The sequence below is a fragment of the Macrobrachium nipponense genome, chromosome 19, assembly GCF_015104395.2.
Source record: "Macrobrachium nipponense isolate FS-2020 chromosome 19, ASM1510439v2, whole genome shotgun sequence".
NCBI lineage: Eukaryota > Metazoa > Arthropoda > Malacostraca > Decapoda > Palaemonidae > Macrobrachium > Macrobrachium nipponense.
Window position 1 is genome coordinate 9,046,842 of NC_061088.1, and position 15,204 is coordinate 9,062,045.

Here is a 15,204-nt window from a genome sequence, read left to right on the forward strand (position 1 = left end):
CCGAGACAGGAACTGGTTGACTGCCTCCCTGAATCTGCTACCGTGTCGATCAGCATACCCAGGTACTTCATCCTCTGCTTGTGCTCGAGATCGGACTTTTCGAAGTTCAGAACGATCCCCAGATCGCGACAGAACTCGAGCAGTCGATCCCTGTCCTGTAGCAACTGCGAGCGGTAGCTCGCCAGGACTAACCAATCGTCGAGATACCCCCTCAGACATATCCCGTGCGAATGGCCCAAAGCAGACACCAGAGTGAACACTTGCGTGAACACCTGTGGGGCGGTTGAGAGACCGAAGCAACGTGGCCTGAGCTGGTACACCGTCCCGTCGAGGATGAAGCGGAGGTACTTTCCGAAGGACTGATGAATGGGTATTTGTAGATACGCATCCTTCAAGTCCACTGAAAGCATGAAATCGTTCTCCCTGATAGAGTCGAGCACTGAGCGTGCGTCTCCATCGTGGAACCGGGTCTGGCGAACCAACCGGTTCGGGGGAGAGAGGATCTATCACTGGGCGCCAGCCTGTCGTAGACTTTTCCATCAGGAAGAGTCGGCTGTAAAGCCCGGTGACTGATCCGTACCGATTTCTACAGTTCTCTTGCTCAGCATGGTCTTGATCTCCTGTCTCAATGCTACGTCCTTCGATGCCCCTGGAACGTACGCCTGCTGTTGGACCGGGTCCCAATGGCTGGCCAGGCACCCCCCCCCCCCCACTTCCGGCAGCAGGTGAGGGGGAGAACTGCCGTCCTTCCACTGTGAACGTCGTCTGGTGGGGCTGATCGAGACCTGACAGGAGAGAGCCGATACCGCTCCGACTCATTCCAGTCCTCGTCGAGGTCGAAACACCTCAGGAGGACCGAAGGGATATATAAATACGATGTCCGAAGACACGTAGAAACGCCTCTGTCGCAGTAGAGGAGGTGAAGGAGCTTGTTCGAACCGTCCAGAACCGAGAGAGCCTTCTTGTCCGAGACGAGAGACTACCTGGCTCAACCCAGTCGGCAAGCTCCGATCGCGCAGAACCCCCGTCGATTTGGATTCCCTCTCGGGCCCCAAAACGACTCGAGCCGAGACGTGGCTCTGCTGGTGGGAGCGGCGATCCTTCCCCGAGGTCATTGTGCTGACGAATCGCGCCGTAACCTCGGCAAAGTTCCTCTGGATCTCGGAAGTCACAGCATCTTGCCGAGTGGGGGACCGTTAAGCCCTTCGAACAAGAGCATATTCCGAGAACCTTCCTCCTAAGAAGGGGGAACAGCGACAGCCCCTACGGTCTTCCCCATCCACTTGCGCATACGTCCTGGCCGGTCCAAGAACCGTGCCTGGCTTTACGTAGTGCGCTGTGGTGGGATCATGAGGGGCGCACCCCTCACGATCACTCCTCATACCTCGCTCCTCCGGTGTAACCGAGAGGTTGAAGGCACGGGAGAGGCAGACCTGACGCTCCCTCTTTGCTCGCTGGCAGAACCAGCAGGCTTTGAGGGCTGCAGGCGATCGTCAACCCGCGGTGGCGATCGAGCTGCAGGCCTGGTCGAACCGTCTCGCCTGTGGAGAACGGCCTGGACTGAGAACGGCTGGACTGAGCACAGCGGCCCCGATCTCGAGTGTCAGAAGAGCTGGTTGCTGGTATTTGCCGTACCCGGTCGCTTTCTGTGAGAGCGACGGTCAGGCGACCTGCAGGCTCCACTGTCGCAGTGAGACCGGTGCTTGTCCTCACGGCACGTCACGTCGCTGGTTCCAGCCCGTGGCTGGCACCGGCGAACGGGAGGTACCTCTTCCCAGCCTCAGCCCGTGGTCGGTCGTGGACCGTCACGTCCCCGGGTAGCCAGCTGTTCACCGCGAGAGTGAGAGCTGGTCTGGTGAGAGTCGCATGAGCGGCTGTCACCAGTCTTCCGCCCCGTGCCGTGAACCTGACGCTGAGCGGGACACTAGAGGTCTGGTTCCTGGCTGCACGGTCGCTGGTAGGCGACCGTACACTCGGTACCTCCCGCGAACTGAGAGGCCGAGACGGACCCTGATGCAGTGGCAGCACCACTGACACCAGGCGAGGAAGTACCGGTGTTAGCCGGTACCCCCTCTGGTCCCCGTAGTCTTCTTCCTTGCGGAAGAAGAGACGGGCCCCGCTCCCGAAGGAGCAGGAGGACCAGCGAAGGAACCCTCCCGTCCCACCGAGGTGAGACGGGTCCCGAGAAGCTCCCGAGGAAGCTTCTTAGGAGGGAGGAGGCGACCTTCTTCTTCCTCGGCTGTAAAGCCTTAGAAGTCGAAGGGGAAGAGGCGGCGGCCGACGACGATGAAGAAGATGAAGACGACGACCACGACACTTCCTCCTCTTCTTCGTCAGCTTCCTCAGGACAGACGTAAGATCTGCTATCCAGGGCGGAGCCGGGGCTGCTGTAGCCGAAGCCACAGGGCCCGGACGCACCTGTACAGACAGACCAAAGTCTGGGGTAGTACCACCACGAACAGGGACGACATCAGCAGGTATGGGCATCTCAGGAACAGCAGGCACGGCCAGCACATCATCGGTAGGGACAGCCAGCGCAGCAACGGCAGAACAGCCAGCGCAGCAACGGCAGGGACAGCCAGCGCAGCAACTGCATCCAGAATCGCAGGTACGGCAGGCAGCACCGGAAACACAGGAAGTGGAGCAGCAGCCAGCAACATCCTGGTACCGGCGGCAGGTCCAGGGGCGAGTTCTAGGGCAGCGGAAGTGTGGTCGCTGCAGCGCGGCAACCACGAGCGGCGGCGGCACGCCCCCCTCTCGGTACGGCGAACGGCACTTCACAGCGGCTGTAGGCAAGACTGTTACCACGTGAAGCGAGTACACCAGGTGAGGAGGGACGTTCGTCACCTGGTTGCGTGGTCACCACTCCATGGGTGACCGCAGTAGGCCCAGACATAGAACCGCAGCCCCTGGACACCAGCACGCTCTCAATTGGAAGGACGCCCATACCTCACCAAGGTCCACGCTCGTGGCAGTAGCACCTGCGGAAATAATAGTAGTAGCGATTAATGGTGGGGAAATCCCCTCGTGCGGGGGTTTGATCCCTCCCGAACGAGTGGAAGACCCCTAATACAATTGTACATCGGGCACCGAGCGCCCATCCCCCACGCTCGAACGGATCGGGCGAGGAGAAGAACGCCGATAACCTCCCCCCCCCCAAGGGAAGAGCCATCTGTGGGAACTAACGAGCGGGGGGGGGGGTCGTTTCCCTTTCCCCACCCCCGCACAGCACCCATGTACCCAACAACAAAATAAGAGCCCTAGAGCAATCGTGCCATCGGCACGAATACAAGGCATAAGGATCAATTCCCTGACTGAGCGGAACTTGAACCAAATAATATTGATGCAATCAATAATAAGGAACAAAATGAAAATGCATCTTGCAAAAAAACGATTCAACTTCACAATGAATAAGGGCTCGGAGTCGAGCGCATTTAGCGCCCTCGGTACCGAGCGCAAGGGTGAAAGGTTTCATTCCTTACCTTTATGGATCAAGGTTTCTGGAAACCTTGATCCATAATGAATTGATGCAATCAACAAATATATGAAAATGAAAAGACTACTGCGCTTGCGATTTCACTTCATACAAATAAAAAGGGGAAGGATCAATTCCCGTGAATAGCGGAACATTGATCCCAGTCAACAATGCAATCTCAATAAAAAAATGAAAATGAAAAAGAACTGCACTTGCGATTTCACTTCATTCAAAATAAAAAGGGGGGAAGGATCAATCTCCGGGTAAGCTCGGAAACTGATCCAAAATGAGTATTGCTACAATAAAAAAAAATAATATATGAAAATGAAAAAGAATACTGTACTTGCGATTCCACTTTCATACTGAATAAGTTTCCGTGCCGAGCGTATTCGTTCGGCAACGGGCACAGGTCAAAAAATATAAATGAAAAGAGCACTTACTTACGATTTTCATCTACACATTTCCAACCCAATATCGCTCGGAGCGAGCGCTCCCGCCCTCGGCACCGAGCATACACAATACGAGGATCATTCTGGGAAAATGAATTCCCGCAATTACGCCCTTCAGTTCCGGGCCACTCGGGTAATCGGAGGGCGTTGTGAAGCCAAGATCCTTTAATTCACAATTGAATTCAATGAAATGATTGTACTTACAATTCAGGTTTCACTAGATACATAGAAAAGAAAAACACAATCATGCGAAAGCAAACGACGATGAAGCGGGCAGAGAGCGATGATACACGTCCACGACACGCCAGCAGGCCGAAAGCAAAAGTGGTTTGTTTACCTCCCAGTCGCGCGCTCGAGCGCGCCTGTCGGACAAGCAGTTAACTACCGAACCCCTTGTTCGAAAGCTTACGACCTATCCAGCTGCCGCTAGTACCTTCCTATTGTAAAAGGACCGAAGGTTTGTATGCCGTGTCGGAACAAATTATCATTATCATATATAAATAATGCGATATATGATAGCGCAAAAACGAAATTTCATATATAATTGTATTCAAATCGCGCTGTGCGCAAAACGAATAAAGGTAACAAGTTACCTTTTTTTCGTCGTAATGTACACTAAATTGCGATCATTTTGGTATGTAAGACATTGTAAAACGATAAAAGCAACACAGAGAAAATATTATCACAAAATAATGCATGAATTCGTAACGCTCTGACGTAAACAAATATTTTTTTCAAAAATTCACCATAAATCTAATATGTCCTAGAGACTTCCAATTTCTTTCAAAATGAAGACAAATGATTGAATATTACTATACTGTAAGATATTAGCTTACAAATGCAGTTTTCGACCATATCTGATGAGTTAAAGTTGACCGAATGTCGAATTTTTTTATATATTTTTTTTTTTATATGCAATTATTTCGGAAATAGGAAAAGCTAAAATCTTCAAATATTTTCTGTCTTTATTTCTACAGAGAAATTGCGCACATTTTCATATATAAAACTCTATGAAATGCCTAATATGAAATGGAGCAAATATTCTGAGAATGATACGTACGCATTTCGGAGATTTGTGGCGGAGAATCCGCGCGAGGAGGGAAGGAAAGATTTTTTAAAATTCACCATAAATCTAAATATTTTGCTAGAGACTTCGAATTTGTTTCAAGATGAAGATAAATGACTGAATATTACTAGACTGTAAGAGTTTTAGCTTACAATTGCGTTTTTGACCATTTTGGTAGAGTCAAAGTTGACCGAACGTGGTTTTTTTCTATTTATCGGTATTTATATGCAAATATTTCAAAAATGAGAAAAGCTACAACCTTCAATTATTTGTTTTTGTATTCTACATAAATTGCGCACATTTTCATATATAAAACTTTATGTACTTGGCTTAAATTTCAAATGGTGCAAACATTACCACAATCGCAACGTAATGATTTTTTTTCTTTTTTCCGGAAGAGTTACCGCGCGGACGTAAAGAAAAATGATATTGTTATGATACAATAAAGTTTGTTCATACTTACCTGGCAGATATATATATAGCTGTATTTTTCTGAAGTCCGACAGAATTTTAAAAACTTCCGACACACGCAGTGGTCGGCCAGGTGGTTAGTACCCATTCCCGCCGCTGGGAGGCGGGTATCAGGAACCATTCCCATTTTACGATTCATAATTTTTATTTCCACTGTCCCATGAGGGGAGGTGGGTGGGTACTTGATTATATATATCTGCCAGGTAAGTATGAACAAACTTTATTGTATCATAACAATATCATTTTGTTCATGAAACTTACCTGTCAGATTATATATAGCTGAATCCCCACCTTTGGAGGTGGGAAGGGACAGAATAGAAGGATTTTAGGAAACCAAATGCATGCAGATGATTTACATCTTGGTTCCACCTGTTAGCCATAGCTGGCTTCGTGGTTACTGCCACGTAAGTCTGCTTGTGCTACTAGAGTTGCCAGCGAGGTAGAGACCTATATAGCTGGTGCACTCCAGATGATCTGTCAACAGGGGCGAGACCACGACGTGACTAGACCATATTGACCATACCATGAGGGCTAAGAAGTAAAATAAATATAATATATATATATATCACCACCTGACCAACCTAGCCAAAGTTAAGGTGTTTTAACTAAGGCTAAGAGTTAAGAAGTCGCCGTTGTCGGCGACTCATCAACTAAATTAAGAGCTCTTCCTAACCATTTTCTACAGGATAGGATGAGTGGTACTTCTTGCCCCCAAGATTGTGGTCTGCAGACACGTATATGGCCCTAGCGAGCAGCAGGAAATCGCATATGCCATCTTCACATCTCGCAGGGAGTGTGAAGTGAACACAGAGTTGCTTCGCTAAAACATGGTACACTCGGGATGTTTGCTGAGTGCCATGCTCTGTTGAAAAATGCTTCCGAGGCCGCGCCCTCACACCTCGTGAGCATCAGATAAAAAGATTTCAAATCTTTGTGCAAACACAATGAAGGAGGGCATTTTTGGAAAGAACTCCTTAACACTAAAGCCAGGTGTTCTTCGATATGGGCAAGTCTGGTTCTTTTTCGGAAACACTGCAGATTGCCCGAATGACTTCGACTTTCTTGAGTTTTATGTAGATAAAACTTGAGAGACCCGACAGGGCACAGGACTCTCTCTGGCTCCTGCCCACTAACTTGTGCCATCCTTGCTTCCAAGCTCCTGGCCCAAGGACAAAACGGGTTTCCATTCTTAGGCCACAATGGAAGGCTTAGAGAGCACACCGCCTTGTGTTCTCTAAAGCCAAAACTTGTGACGATGGCTTAAAATTTCACTAACCCTCTTTGTCGTATCTAGGGTGGTTAGAAGAAGGCCTTCCTGATCACATGCAAGAAAGGTTAACAGGTAGGAGAGGTTCGAATGCTTTAACATCAAGAACTTCAGACTACGTCTAAGTTCTATATTGAAAGCTTCGATCTGGACATGCACAGTCAGTCCGTCTGTACTAAAGTCAGGTGACCGACCAGTTGACCAGTCAGACGAATCAAGGACAACAAGGCTGTACCCTGAAGACCATAAGGCACTATTCTTCGCTGAAGGATGAGTGTCTGGACTGCCTGGGTGATTCAATCTAAGCAAACCTTGGGTGTATCAACGCAACCCAACGTCGTCAGCGAATCAACTCCTGACTCGAGCTTCTGGTGCCAGGAGAAAGGAGCGAGGAGCAAAAAGGCGATTCAGTCCCGAAGGAAGAATGCCTGACAGTCCAACCTGGTCTCATGTTACACGATCATCGGGGGTGTATAAACGCAACCGACTTCGTCAACAAGAAACTCAGGGCTACTATATGTCGCCTGATCTCGCACGAGTGTCTGACTCCGAGAAAACAGGTGAGACAAAAAGTAGATGGTGAGCGAGTTTCGAGATTCCACAGAACTCAAAGATCGTGAAGGCTTTGTTGTTTGACAGACGCAAATCTCTGAGCCCAAAGGCCGTCAACAACATATTTGCATATTCTTTAATAGTTGTGACTGCCAGCTTTATCCCCATTCTTCAGACGGAAATGGAAGACGGTAATCTTATTCCTGTCAACATCTCGATAGTCTGAACGTAGTCAGACTCAGAGCGGAGAGGTTATAGGTACTTTTCGAGTTAGAGTAGACCGACTCTCTCGGAAAAGGTCGGCCTTGGAAAGTGAACTAGGAAGTATGTGACCTCTGTGAATCCAGGATTCTGAAGGCCAACATGGGGCGATCAGCGTCATTGTCGCTCCCTGTGACGTCATAAATCCTCTTATTACATTTCCTAAGCGATTGAAAAAAGGGGAAAAGAGACTAAACATCCATCCCCGTTCAATATCATAGGATGGTGTTTAATGGTACGGATCCCGGATCGAGAATAAGGGAGCAGAGAAGAAGCCGCCCTCTTCGTCCTCAACATATCGAAGAGAAGAATGAAAGGCGTCCCTAAAGTCTACACAACTCTCAACTTACTTCTAAAGAAAGATTCCACTCGGAAGTGAATAGTTGCTGCCGTCGATCGAGACGATTCGTACGGACTTTTGCAATCCTGTAACGAACCTGTAGAGGATCGTTATATTTTACGCCTGTTGTTATAATAGGCTCTTTCTCGTAAACTCGAACAAGGACCGAGAGATACTTCTTAAGATATGAGAGAGCTGTGGAATATCAGAGTTGATCTGGACCACTGGTTCCAAAAACTCGTTTCGAGGACTGGAGGGACTACCGAATCGCTTTTACTTCTTTCAGATTAAGATCCAGGACATCTGAAAACCCTATCCAGATGTCCGGGCACCTTCTTTCTATCACCTCAGGTGATAGACGCACTGAGAGATGTTCAGAATCATTCCTAAATCTAGAATAATTTTTCAGTTTCCCTCGTAGGAAAAAAACTGTGGTCTGAATTGCAGTCTATTCGGGGAAACAAACTTCTTCAGGAAGGAAATGTCCCCAGCAAGCTCATCCATTCCCTCCCCGAGTATGCTTACTTCCCTAAATAAGGCTGCGCTTTGCCTAATCAGGAGAGCAAATAAAAGTGCAATGTTGCGGTAGACTCGTAGTTCCATACCGTGCGGTAACGAGCACCGAAAGGATTAAGAGATAACTCTGTTGAACATAGTAAGGCAAAACGAATGCAACGTTTATTCATTCACGTAAGAAATCCCCTCAATCTTAGGCTAAAGTCCGTGATTGTATTGACAGAGATACAGATAGTCAGTCAATCCCGCAGGAGAGACGTAACCGTCACACAGAGATACGGTTAGTCAGTCAATCCCGCAGGAGGAGAAAGACGTTACCTACCGTGCATGACAGCGCACGATCTGTTACTGGCTCGGTTGGACTGGAGGACAGACACAGCGTGATAGCAGCAGCAAGCAGCTTACGAACGTCGTCTCTTAACTTTGTCTGGGTTGCCAGCTACCCTATTCTACGAAGAAAGAGGTCCGTTATTTTTTGAGCAGAAAGACTCTCAAGCTGTATATTTAAGCGTAACAGAAAACGCTTAAATATATAGATGCGTTTGTGTCGTCAGAACACTACCATACAACGGTAAAAGATAAATCGGAAACTCCTGGAAGGCTGCAGGGAGTAACGATTAAATGTCCTTAAAATAGACAATAGACCTCTCGGTTGCCATCCGAAGAGGTAACTACAGCAAGCGTATATGACGAACCAACCAGAAGTAAAATAACGCAAGGCAAAAAATGAAATTATATCACAATAAAGTTTGTTCCTACTTACCTGGCAGACATATATATAGCTGAATTCGGAAATACAGCTACATACATATCTGACAGGCAAGTTTCATGAACAAAACTTAAGAGAATCGAAGCAGTCGAAGCAGTCAGCTCAAGCTTCTTATGTTATTGGACATAAGCGTTCATCTTGACGTAGTCTAACAAGTCTATTTCTTGCTACGATTGTCTGCGAATGACGAATGAGAGCTCTTCCGAATCTTGTCAATAAGAGCTTATTCGCTTACGCAATATCAAGTTAATGAGATGTTTGTCAATGAGAACTAACCCATTTACGGGACAAAGAGATATTTTGTCAAAGAGGGGATACCCACTTACTTGACAAAACGAAAGTATATTGTCAATGGGGGAAAGTCACTGAATTGACAAAACGTAATCCAGGGAGTCGAGCATTTAATTTTTCCGATTCCCGTCTCAAACGAGGAAGGGGCAAGAATCCTGTTAAGAGACTGGGCTTACGGCAAGTAGAACGACGATGTTCAATTCGGCAGCGTAGTCCCGACTAGAAACTAACAAAATCTATCATCTGAAAAACCCTTTCAGATGGGCTAAAAAAAGCTTGGAAAATTATCCTGGGAAGAGGAAGAAACTCTCCAACCAGCTTCCTCTCCCGTATCACAACTAATGCCTGCTAAAGCTTAAAATTATTGGTAGTATGGCAAAGGAAGTCCTGTCTTGCGCTTTCCTGAAGAGCGTCCTTTTGATGAGTGCCTTTGCAAGAATCCTACTGAACGTTGCCGAGAGTCCTGACGTGCAGGACATCGAGCCTTACATAACCCGTAACTGCCTTATCGCAAAAGTCTTGACTGCGGTAGTGGCAACTTAAATTTATTGGCAGAATGGCAAAGGTTGCGGTAGAGCAAACGAGATCTCCTTAACTCCATCCACCTATGGGAAAAGCAATATTAATTGACAGAGACCTCTTGAATTCACGAAACCCGATGTCTTGCTGGGTTTCGAAGAAGAAGTTGTCTGTTCACTTTAAGCTTCCTCCAAAGCACTGCCTACTTCACATTCTTTGCAGGTGAGGTAGAAGGTATCACCGAAGGTAGAGGTAAAAATTCTTTAGGCCCAAATCTGAAACAAGAGCTTGAAGAGTTCAACAGAAACGTTCAGCCAGGCGACACACCTGGCGTGCGCTGGTGCAGCGCTCGGCGTCACTGGCGCGTGCTCCGGCGTCCACTTGGAGCGCGCTCGGCATCCACTGGAGCGCGCTCGGCGTCCACTTGGCGTGCACCCGCGCGCGCCTGGAGTCCATCCGAGCGTCCCAGGTGTCCGCTCTCAAAAGCTTCCTGCTACTATGACTTCTTTTACGTATTTCTCGGTGGAAAGACGGACACGAGTTCAGGCGACGTTCGCCTTCTTACTTCTCACTGAAACGCATAACGAGAGAGAGAGGAGAGATTGCTCGACGATGACGTAGAGGAGAAGGACCTGTTGAAGCGGTCCCCCTCTTCTATAAAGCTTCTATTTAGAGGGCGCGAGTCCTTCCGAAAGCTCCAACCCCTGCACGGAGAGGACGCTTCGGAGGACGAGAAGCAAACTTTCAGGATTCGTGCACGCGCACGCACTTTGGCAGTCTGGGGATTTTCATCAGAAACTGCCCGAAGGCACGCCAGATCGGTGGGGGTTCCTTGTAACCCTCCTTAGGCTTTCGACATGCTCCCTCCCCGGGTCCTGGGAGTCAAGCAGAGGTCCCGGCCTAGAGGCGAAACGAGGCCGATCTGACGCACCCTCCACTACACAAGGGGTATCACTGCACTTCTGCACTTCACTTTTACTCTCTAAAGCAAGCACTTTCGATTTTAAGTTACGAATCGAAAGAGTATCAGAGAAAGGGCAATTCCTCTACAGACACTGCTTAGGGCCCGAAGGCAATACTGCAGGGTTAGGAGTAACAATTACAGAAGTAGCACTTCACAGCAATGAAGGAGAGCGAGCACCTCTCGTAGACATATTCATAGCCCGTAGGCCCATACTACAGGGTTAGCAAAATAAAGTCTACAGGAAGGTTAGCAGGTTCACTACCCTGACTTTTGTTACTGATTAATTGCGTACATACGAATCATACGTCTTCCTTACGGAATTAGACATGTTTACTGATTAATTGCGTACATACGAATCATACGTCTTCCTTACGGAATAGACAAAGTCTCACACTCCTTACATGACAAATCTCAACAAAGAGGAAGACCCATACCCCTCGTACATACCAAGTGCGGATCTACCGAAGCTTTCGGTAGCCACACCCTATCTTTGCAGACAACCCCGTCTGAAACTAGCCTAACTAGATTCAGATATTTTAAGCAAAAATGAATCAAATTCAAATCAATTTAAGATAGCGTATGCCTAGCCACAAATCCAAGTAAATAAATCAAAAGACAATTAGGATACTTAGCGGCAATGAAGTTTCCAAAATCCTAAGACGGAGGTACTGAAAACAGGTGTTTTCAGCACCGGCGACAGAAAAATTATGAATAGAAAATGGGAATGGTTCCTGATACCCGCCTCCCAGCGGCGGGAATGGGTACTAAACCAACCTGGCGGCCGACCACTGCGTGTGTCGGAAGTTTTTAAAATTCTGTCGGACTTCAGAAATACAGCTATATATATATCTGACAGGTAAGTTTCATGAACAAATGTTATTTTTTTTCATAAATTTACCATAAATCGAAATATTGTGCTAGAGACTTCCAATTTGTTGCAAAATGAAGGTAAATGCTTGAATATTACTAGAATATAAGCGTTTTAGATTACAATTGTGTTTTTCGACCATTTCGGTAGAGTCAAAGTTGACCGAAGGTTGAAAATTTGTCACTTATCATTTTTTATATGAAAATATTTCAAAATTGATAAAAGCTACAACCATGGGTTGTTTTTAGTTGTGTTGTGCATGAAATTGCACACATTTTCATATATAAAACTTTATGTAACGGTTAATTTAAAATGGTGCAAACATTACCACAATCGCATGTATGATTTTTTTCGGAAGAGTTACCGTGCGGACATAAGGAAAAAGTTTTTTCATAAATTCACCATAAATCAAAATATTGTGCTAGACACTTCCAATTAGTTGCAAAATTAAGGTAAATGATTGAATATTACTAAAATATAAGAGTTTTAGTTTACAATTGCTTTTTTCGACCATTTCAGTAGAGTCAAAGTTGACCGAAGGTTGAAATTTTGGCACTTATCGTTATTTATATAAAAATATCTCAAAACTGATAAAAGCTACAATCATGAGTATTTTTTTGTTGTATTCTACATAAAAATGCGCACATTTTCATATATAGTAATCCATGTAACGGCTATTTTAAAATGGTACAAAAATTATGTCAAAGTGACGAAATAATTTCCGAGATGTGTCACAGATACTTTTTAGTGCGGCAAGAAAGAAATTCGCGCCTGCGTAATAATTGTAAACAAAACAACACCTTGATCCGTGAACTCCCGGCATCCCCCAAGGGGAGTGATTCAAGAGTTTTCGGCTGGTAGGCCTAAAAGTATTTTTCCGCGAATTTTTAAAAAAGCTTTAGTATGTCGACGTAAAATACGTCCAGTCGGCACCCGAGAGACAAAAAATGTCGACGTAAAATACGTCCAGTCGGCGTTTAAGGGTTAATTACCTTAAAGGTTTTATAATTTATGTCCACCCCTGAACAATCAAATATCAGGAATCACGCCAGAATCTGTAAGGCAGACATATTACTGCCGCAATAGACTTACCTGCACTGCTTTGTCTTTTAATTTGTTTTTTTTCTTCTTTTGTAAATAAAATAATGGCATTATTAAATGATAGTAGTGATACTTATATGAAACTGAGGTCTGATCCTACACAGAAAATTAACTCTCATTTTCTTAAACAAATTACATTCATTCTAAAGGGCTTGGACCATTTAATTAAACAGTTTACACCTCAATGCTTGTTTACATATGCATAAACATAATAAGCCATGGTATATTATTATTATGATCATTATTATAAAGGATTAGTTTATCTAGACCTCCGAGCTTAATAAAGGCTCGCCTGGGTAAAGAACCTACCTTAGTCCTTTTTCACTCTAATCATTGTGCCAACAGGTGCTTTTTCTGGTCAAAGCCAGCTATGAGAGAATTATTGAGGTTAAATGATCTGTCTTGTGGAGTCATGGTGGGAACCAAAAGGATAATTGCTTTGAGGATGAAACAGTGACTAAGACATAAAATTCCTTTATAAACAATATAAAAAAGACTTATTAAAGGCCAGTGAAAAAATTCAACAAGAGACTAAACAAACCTTCAAAAACCTCAGGGGCCATCCAAGCTGCTGATCCCCGATTGTCAGACATTATGGTACTCAGTTCACATGCAGTTCCAAAATCACAGAGTTTCAGGACTTTTGCACCTTTGGTAAGGAGAAGATTTGGAGGCTTAAGGTCCCTGAAAATAATAATAATACATAATAACTATAATAACAATAATAACAATAATGAATTATTATGTAGTCCCATTCCTATGTACTACTTAATTCACTTTCGTTCCGATGAGTAGGTTCAGTTCCCACCTAGTCTCTCTTCATTTGAATTCAATGTTTACAAGAATGAGTGTATCCAAAAGTGTAAGCAAATAAAAGACATTAAATGGGCTTTGTTGGTTAAAATAAATTTAATTTGTCCTTGATAAACAAACAAGACTTCCAAGAAGTCTTCCTTATTGCTTAACTTATACAGCAAGCTTGTTTGGTTATTGACACTTGATGACAAGTTAGTTAATTAGCAGCAGGTAGGACAGGGGATGAAAGCACCATCCACTCACTCAACTGTCATCCATTACTTCTTCATTAACCCGGGAAATGCGCCAACATTTTACAACAGTCCCGTGTTGCAGCTATTTTGACAAAAATGCTACTCTTCAGAATTTCATACATATCTTTACCAAAGGCTTTGTCATTATCTCATGCATGCATTAACAAAATATATTTTCCCTGTTTCTCTTTGTAATTTTGTTATAAACAAAGTTAATTTTAATGGGCGATGTGGCATTTTGCCTAATGAAAAAGTGGTAAGGTAGTAGTGGGTCAGTCAGCTGTTACTCATGGGTGGGGAAGGTGTTGGGTATAACCAGGACCCACTGGGTATAACAAGCTTGTTTTCGGGCCCGGTAGATAATAGCCTATTTTTACTTACAACAATCCTTGTTATGTTGTGATATTTTAGCCTATTTTTGACATGTAAGCATTTCAACTTATTATACTGTATATCTGGGAGTAAATTGAAAATTAAAATTACTTTTCATTTTCAAATCCTAGAATGTAGAATTTTTTCCCTTCTAGAAAAATGAATGATCTTTCTAGTTGCTATAGTAGCACTTATTGTTCACAAATATTTTATTTGCTTTGTAAGTAATTTTTCTATCCATTATTATAATAACTATTATTACCATTACTATTATTGTAAAGTAGGTTAAAATTATATATAATATTTAGAGAATATTCTATATTACTTCCATAAATTCCTAACATATTCAAAGTGGAAAACAATATTGGAATCTCTGTCTTTTGCAAACATATTATATAATAGTTATAACAAAAAAAATACTTTGGTATTTAAATTTCATAAAAAGCAATTATTGTAATTATGAAACAAACTTATTTCTGATTTTTTATATAGATCTTTGGCATTATGCCAAGCACTGGGGCAACTAAGGCCATTCAGTGCTGAAATGGAAATTGACAGTAAAAGGTTGTAAAGGTGTATCAGGAGGAAAACCTCGCAGATGCACTATGAAACAATTGTTACGAGAGGGTGGACAGTAAGATGGTAAAGAGAGAATATGAACAGAGGTACAGTAAAAGGAATGATAGTACAGTAGGGGTCAAAGGGACGCTGCAAAGAACCTTAAGTACTGTCTAAATTGCACCGAATGAGGTGCACTGACAGCACTAGCCCCTACAGGGTATTTCTGATTATTGAAGTTTTATATAAAAAAACACACCTAGTAACTAATTCGAATAACCTTAAGTAAACATATGACCTAGGGGTTATTTGATAT

The 15,204-nt window shown here is 44.5% G+C and overlaps 1 protein-coding gene across 1 annotated transcript in view; it reads right to left on the minus strand.

Moving 5' to 3' along the window:
- Positions 1-13,394: 13,394 nt before the first annotated feature.
- LOC135219249 (mitogen-activated protein kinase kinase kinase 7-like) overlaps positions 13,395-15,204 on the minus strand; it is a 47,220-nt gene continuing 45,410 nt past the window's right edge. Inside the window, exon 4 of the mRNA XM_064255856.1 lies at positions 13,395-13,593. Within this exon, the coding sequence (XP_064111926.1) occupies positions 13,410-13,593 (184 nt within the window). The 3' untranslated portion in view covers positions 13,395-13,409. The remainder of the gene's footprint in view (positions 13,594-15,204) is intronic.